A 7,833-nucleotide genomic window follows, 5' to 3' on the forward strand; every position below is an offset into this window, starting at 1 on the left:
CATTCAGTCCTACATGCACACAATTTCTGGCATATCATAGGCTCTCAATAAATGTGTCTTTCATCATTGAAATATAAGAAAACTCCTCAGTTTTAAGAGTGGGGTAGTCTCCAGTGCTTAGTATTTTCTTAGAGGATGAACTTTGCTCTGTCTGCGACTTTCATAAATTTAAGAACTTCAGTCATATTTCACCTCAGTCTTTGGATTTTCTGCTTGAAAACTTCCCATTAGGAAAAAAAAGTCTATTCTCTGATGGAAGGTTTGAATTTCTTGGATCATTTTCACTGACTTTTTCTTCTTCAATTCTGTTTTGTCTTTGTTGAGTTAAGGTATTCAAGAGCACCAGAACTCTTTCCTCATCTGCAAAAACAGAGGCAGATCAATTTATTTCTTGTGATTTTGGTATTTTCTCTTAACAAAAATCTTAAATGGAACTAGGAGAAATAAACTCTGATTTGCAAAGCATGGCAAAGATGGTGCCTCACAGGTGGAATGTAAAGCTTTTATTAATGATGCCCAGACTAATTCTGTCTTTAGCACAAGGGCTCAGAGAGCCAGCAACTTAGCAGTTTTGTGGGGGGTGGGTGTCAATGAAATAAATTGGGTCACAAAATATGCCTAGGCAATGGGATAAAACTGGGACTTAGTGGGACTCCTGCACTCCAGGAAATTCTCCAAGTCTCCACTTATCCTCAAAATGAACAAGAAGCTTCAGTTTCAAATTGAGTGCATTTTCCATCCATGGATTGGCTTGTTTTGTTCAGTTTTACTTTGAGTATTTGAGGTTATCTTTTCGACGTAACAGCTAAACCCACGGCTTCCTTTCTCGTAAAACCAAAACAAAAAGGCTAGAAATTCAGGTGCCTTCTGTGTGTGCACATGTGTAGTACATACCTGGGATCAAAGCCAGCTATATAAAGTCCTTGATTCTGTGTGGGTTCAAACACATTTCAAAGCTTCAGGATCCTGAAAGTTTTTGCTCTGCTTCCTGAAGACCTGAACCCATGGCTTGCTTTGGATTCCAGAGTCATGGGGCTCGGCTGGACCTGGCTTCTAGGACCTGGCCCTGTACTGCCCTGTTTTCTCTTCTCTTCATCCCCGTTTTCTCTAAAGGTGAGTGAGGCTATTGGAGCATGGGGGTGGAGGAGGTGTTTCTCCCACCTGGGTTTCATTCCTTTTAGCAGTCAAGGGTAGTGATTTATAGCAAATCCAGAAGCTAAAGGTGAGACTCCAATCTCCTGGCATGGGCAGCTCTGTATTCCAAGGCAGGCAGGGGACAGCGGGCAGCAGCAAATCAGCAGAGACACAGCTCTTAGCAGTTTGCTGGGCATGGAGTGGGAGCTTAATGAATACATGTGAGTTCGTCTGGGAGACATGAGCAACTTCAGACACTTCTATAAGATTAGAAGAAAATACTGCAAAGTTAAGTGATTTAAGAGAGAAAAGATACCCACCATCCTAAATCCATTTGGGCTTGGAATCAGGGTTAGCTCAACATCTCCCTTTTTAAAGAACACTGATTTAGGCAAATTATGGGAAGTTTCTTTCCTACCCAATTCAAGGTTTTAAGGTCCTCTGATTTACTTTTATAAACGGATTAGCCTGCTTGTTTAAACTTTCAGCATTCTTTACTCAATGCAGGGTTTTAAGGTCCTCTTAATCAACTCTATAGTTAGTTAATTATTTAAAAAAATGAAAGCAATTTGAAGTAGTAAAACAAACAAACAAAAAAAAATGAAAAAAAAAGAAAGGCAGAAAGAATGAATGAAAGAAAGAACAAAAAAATGAAAGAAAGAAAGAGCCATAGGTCTGTTTGGCATAAGATACTTAATTGCGGCCTGACTTATCTCTGGACTTTAGGTGCAGATTCCCCAGTTTTCAGATGACATAAAGCACTTTAGAGGTTGATACCTGGTCTGTTACAATGGTGTAAAATGGTGACCGTTTTACCAGAAGGTGAATTTCAACCTTCTCTCCCTCTAGACCTTCTCGGTTGAAAAACCATGTGGTTTATACAAAGTAGATGCTCAAAAGATATTTGATTATTAATTTTCACTGTATAAGAAATATTCATACACATTTTCTTATTTTACATGTTTTGAACATGTAAAGTTAAATACCAGAGAAATAATCAAATTTACTTTTAAGAAAATTTATCTCAACCTGTAACTGGGATCCTCCCATGGTGGATATTGGAAAATTGTGTAACCAGATTTGGTGGTGATAATTGGGAGCTTGCCTCAGGGGAGGGCAGGAAACTTGGTCTTCTTTAAGCTTAGAGTCAACACAACAAATGGGCAGAATAAAATGATTAATGCACAAAACCCTTTAATACAGGGCCGAATTTGATTAAGTACTGCAGTGGAGTTATAATAGTACAAAGGATGCTCAGAGGGCATCTCTGATAGACAGAAATGAGGGTTGGGAAAGAAAACTACTGTCTAGCCAACCAGGGCTGCTGGATTAACCATGGCAATGGCTGCTGCCATATTGTTCTCTCTTCTGAGGACACAGGTTGTCTACTACAGGTGCTTGGGGGAAAGGACTAATGTTTTCAGAATAAAGAGATTTATACACAGGAAGAGCTGTCCTGGAAGCTCAGATTGGAGTGGTAAGCTGGGATCAGATTATGGAGACAGTTAATGTTATTTGTTTTTGTAATCAGTGGTATATAAGGCATGAAAGGGTTTGAACAGAATGAGTGACATGGTTCAATCCAAGTTTTGAGTGTCACTTGTGTGATTGATTGACTAGAGAGGGGCCCAGTTAGTTACAGGAAAGTAATTTGTCATGAAGCCACCATTTTTTAGATGACGTGAGCTCTTTTGTATGGAGAGCTGGCCTCCCTTCTCCTGGAGAAGCCAGAGGGAAAAGAACAAAGAAACACAAGGTGTTCAACTGAAGGAGAGAGGGCGGTGGAAGAGATGATGACAGTGGCAGGGGAAGCCCATAGAAGTGAACAGCAGGGTTGCCTCAGCCTACAGAGGAAATGACCTGGTGCCCTCGGCTCAGTGGCTCCCTTTATCAAGCAGCATCCCTCATTCTCTGGTAATAATGCAGGGAAGGGGGCGGCCGGCACCGTAAGCCAAGGCTCAGCTCCTTGGGGGCGGTTGAGGTCCAGGGCCAGATCAATGTGGGTAGAGGTTATTAAGGTATACTTTGAGGGATAAAGCAAGACTCTATACCTCAGCCTCTAAACGTTCCCCTACTACTCTTATAGGTCCTACAGCTCTATCATAACCTTAGAATACCAGAGTGGGAAGTCACTCTGATGTCATCTGATCTAATCCCCTCTTTTGCATGTGAGGGAAAAATGAAGCCCACGGGGGAGGCATGGCTTTCCCCAAATCACCTATTTCATGGTAGAGCCAACCCTTCTGTTTGTTGTATCAGTGTTCTTCATGCCACAACCAACTGCCTTCAAGGCACTGTTTTCCAATAAGGAAGCACCTTCATGGAGAGTAACTGGAAGACAGTGGCAAGACGGAGGGGGTGTTGGAGTGGGTGGAGAAGGAAAGGGGTAGGGGAGGGTGATAGGCTTGTTGATGGGGGGAGAGAAAGGCTGACAGGTGAAACTGGAGGGGGCCATCAAAGATCAACTTTGCCCGGCCCGAGGGTTTTGCCTGGACCTGGTCATGGGTGAGCATGAGTTCATTGAGTTCCCTTTGGTTTTCCTGCTTTAGGGGTGCACGTGGCCCAGCCCGCAGTGGTGCTGGCCAGCAGTCGGGGTGTTGCCAGCTTCGTCTGTGAATATGGGTCGTCAGGCAAAGCCGCCGAGGTCCGGGTGACGGTGTTGCGGAAGGCAGGCGGCCAGCTGAATGAAGTCTGCGCTGCGACCTACATGGTGGAGGATGAGCTGACCTTCCTGGAGGATTCCACTTGCACTGGCACCTCCAGTGGGAACAAAGTGAACCTCACCATCCAAGGGCTGAGGGCCACGGACTCCGGGCTCTACATCTGCAAGGTGGAGCTCATGTACCCGCCGCCCTACTATGTGGGCATGGGCAATGGAACCCAAGTTTATGTCATTGGTGAGCATGACTGACCACGCCTTTTGCACTGCTGTCTCTTCTTTGTGTGCCAACAGTTTTGCTCCTTGATTTCAGGTCGTTCATGTTTAGGATTGTGGGAATTCTCTTTAAGAGTTCTCTGGCATACTGCATGGTAGTCCTACTCAGGATGGGTGGCGAGGCAAACGGCATTCTGTTTATAAAATAAAATGAGCTGGAGAAGGTATTTTTCCTCCCGGCGGGTTGGGGCACTCACATTGGAGTGATACCCAGCATGAAATTTGGCCTTGGCCTTTGATCTGAAACTCCTGGCCAAGTAGCCCCAATGGTCAGACTTACCCGGGGTCCAGCGATTCCAATTAGGGGTGGACATCAAGGTCTGGAAGCTTGAACATTTTCCTTCTCTTACCAATGGGGGGAGTACTGCCCTAGAATTTAGAAAGCATCTCAGGGAAGCTCTGCTTTGTTCTCTGTTGCAGATCCAGAACCATGCCCGGATTCTGATTTCCTCCTCTGGATCCTGGCAGCAGTTAGTTCAGGGTTGTTTTTCTACAGCTTCCTCATCACAGCTGTTTCTTTGAGCAAAATGGTGAGTGCAGTGCCGACAACGCACCATCCTTGGTCAGAATACCTTTAGTGATAACAACTGGGCAAATGATGCTGTGGAGTCGAGTTTTCTTGAGATGAAGCAACAAATGAAGAAGAGGAAGGACAGTGGTAAAGAACACACTAGAACCCTTGGCATTGGCCTGTGAGGTTTCAGGATGACTAATATTTTATATGAGTGTGTTTGACATTGAATGTTTGTGTGATTTTGCACAGGGTTTCATTTTGAGTAGCTGAACAACACGGAGCAGCTGTTTTGCTCTTTATCTTCATGACAATTGTACTTAAGTTAATAACCCTGAAACATAAGATTAGGTTGGGCAAAATGCTGCTGGAGAAGACCACAGGGGTGGTTAATGTCCCTCTACTTTACCTGGAAGGCATCTCTCTGTGCCTCCCTACTTGAGCCTTACTTGACCAAGCTGTAGGAGTCCATGTAACACATGCCCAGGGCTCCCTGTTACCCAGTCTGCTCGACTGGCAAGCCTTATGCTCTTCTCCAGCCCAGTAAATTAGAACCCAGCTTTCATTTACTACAGTTGTTGTAGAAGAAGCAGAGGTATGGAATTCGGACTTCTGTCGAGATTTCTGACAGTAGCTTGCAACCTCCTTTGCCTGAGGCTGGCTTTGCCATTCATAAACCTCTCCCTCCCCTTCTCTTCCACTCCCTTACTCCCTCCCTCTCTCCCTCCCACACCCCTATACTCTATTCCAAGATCCTCTACTCAGTCTGTTCTGTTGCTGTGGCTTCTTTCTACCTCATTTGCGACAAAGTGCCACACTAACTAGTAGACTAGACCTCAATTTACTGAGGTGATAAAAACTGGGAACTAATGTGGACCGAGAAAAAAGTAATAAAGAGTATGTGAGGAGTAGAGATGAGACATACTGCTCGCAAAGAGAATAATTGAAGTTTATTATCTTATCAAGCTCATCCCCTCACAAACAAGATCCAGTCAATTATCACAGGCATTTTGGGTATTCTTTCTAAAGCTTTCTTGACATTTCTTTCTGCTATCTCCCAGTCAGGGAAAATGATTTCTATCTTAAGTCAGTAGCACAGAGTTATTTACCTGAAATTAATTTTAATAGCTGAATCAAGAAAATCTCCTGGGGCTTATAATTCTGTATGTTGTGAACATCTATTTTTCAGTGGGGTAGGGACCCAATATTTGTTGAATCCTATTATAGTTAGAAGCAGCTTCTGTATTCCTCAATACTAATTACTGTTTCTTTTTATGTTTGGCAGCTAAAGAAAAGAAGCCCTCTTACCACAGGGGTCTATGTGAAAATGCCCCCAACAGAGCCAGAATGTGAAAAGCAATTTCAGCCTTATTTCATTCCCATCAATTGAGAGACCATTATGAAGAAAAAAGACTATTTTCCAATTTGTAAGAGCTGAGGCAATTCTAACTTTTTGCTATCCAGCTATTTTTGTTTGTTTGTGTATTTTGGGGGATTCATCTCTCTTTGATATAAAGCAGGATGCAGAACCCAAATTAAGCGTACTACAGTTTAAAACAAAGGAGCAGAAAAACAGAGCCGGGCTGGTTCTGTCACATCTGATCCAATTTTAGTAAAAGCATCACTTGGGAGCAATATGGGGATGCAGCGTTACAATGTGGAGTCAAGGACATACGTTAGGGAATGGTACAGTCCCAAGAAAGCAAAGGAAGAAGTAAGAGCGAGGATGGTATTGTATACATCTTGTATTTACCTGTGAGAAGTTTATAGCTGAAATGATGTTTTCAAGTAAAATTTTTATGCTGTATTATTTTTCTTAACAAATATATAATTACATAAAGACTTAAAAAATACTCACATGGCTATATTTTAGCCAGTGATTCCAAAGGTTGTATTGTAACAATATGTATTTTTTATTTGATAGTATTGTGCATGGGGGTCACATGTGCTTTTGTGTATTTGCTGGTAGTTTGAGTATAAACACTATATGGCAGTGTCTTCCCACCATGGGTTCAGGGGAAGTTTTGTGGAGAGACTCAGGACACTAATACACCAGGTAGAGTACAAGGTCACTTGCCAACTGGCCTGGAAACTGGATAAGGTCATAGCTGATTCTTGCAGACATGTTGGGCTGAATTGGTGTTGGCATGGGCTTTGGGCTTTTATGCCAACTCCTTCCACTGGTTTGCAAGGAAGCCAAAGCTGGTGGTATCTGAGTTAACTTGATAGAGCACCATCATCGTCGAGAAAATGGCTCATTTCAGGAGTCTTGTGGTTATAAACCTCAAGGAAGATCCAGTTCCATGGGGGCCCCAATTCCTTACACATGGTTAATGCCACAGACAGAAAAAAGCAGCAGATGGCAGAATAGGATGCGAAGGTCTCTGAAAACTAACACTGTTGGTGTTTTTTAACTTGATATTTTCTGTGAAAATGCAACAACATGTATAATATTTTTAATTAAATAAAAATCTGTGGTGGTCGTTTTCCAGAGTTGTTTTTGACGTTCCTTATACGTGAGTATTGTGTTTGAGTTTATTTTTGATTGATTCATTTAGCAGTTGGTTGAGTCTCCAATATTAGAAATACTGAGAACAAATCGAAAAAACCCAAAAGGGCAAATAATGCTTCATGAATCAGCCCTTTACCTGCAAGCCATTCTTGGAAGGAATTCATCCTCTGCCCTTTTGATTGCTTCCCCACTGTTTGGGATATGAAGCGATCTACCACAGCTACAGCAGCCCTTGATAAATCACACAGCGTTCTCTTTAGCACAGGTTCTTTACCCCCTCTTTCTTACCCAGACCTTTCCCAGCTCTACTCGAGCACTGATTACAGTTGCCATGGCAACTCCAGTGTTGTCAACCGTGGTCCTTGCAGCCGTTTTGCTCTGCTTCAGTGGTAAACGGAGCTTTCCCTTGCAGCTTCCAGAGGGACTCTTTCACAAATGTGAGGAACACATCCCCTCTGTGATTCTTGGTTAACCAGTATGTAGCCTCAGCCTGCTTGGTTTCCACTTAAGTTTCCTCATTCTTGACCTCCACATCCTGTTGTTGTTTTCTGCAACGATTCTCAGGGTGGCCAGGGATCACCTATAATTGAATCAACTGCATCACTTCCTAAAAATGCTGATTCAAGCGCTTAACCTCAGATGCACTGAATCGGAACCTTTGGGCAATGGGGCCAGGAGTTTGCTCTCCCAACAGCCTCCTCAGTGCTTCTTAGACCCCTCAGGTTTTGAGGATTGATGTTT

General features: G+C 43.1%; 1 protein-coding gene across 2 annotated transcripts; it reads left to right on the forward strand.

The window, feature by feature from the left end:
• Positions 1-1,004: 1,004 nt before the first annotated feature.
• CTLA4 (cytotoxic T-lymphocyte associated protein 4) lies at positions 1,005-6,236 on the forward strand (the record flags this gene model as incomplete). Of its 2 annotated transcripts, XM_081242387.1 has the most annotated exons (4): positions 1,005-1,113; positions 3,684-4,031; positions 4,490-4,599; positions 5,866-6,236. In XM_081242387.1, the coding sequence occupies 4 exons, from the start codon at positions 1,005-1,007 to the stop codon at positions 5,968-5,970; spliced, it is 672 nt and encodes a 223-aa protein (XP_081098513.1). In that variant the 3' UTR covers positions 5,971-6,236. The 2 variants fall into 2 exon arrangements, with proteins under 2 accessions (XP_081098513.1, XP_081098514.1); XM_081242388.1 differs by lacking the exon at positions 4,490-4,599.
• Between the last annotated feature and the right edge of the window lie 1,597 nt (positions 6,237-7,833).

This window comes from Mesoplodon bidens (assembly GCF_964165515.1).
Source record: "Mesoplodon bidens genome assembly, chromosome: 8".
In the NCBI taxonomy this organism is placed as follows: domain Eukaryota; kingdom Metazoa; phylum Chordata; class Mammalia; order Artiodactyla; family Ziphiidae; genus Mesoplodon; species Mesoplodon bidens.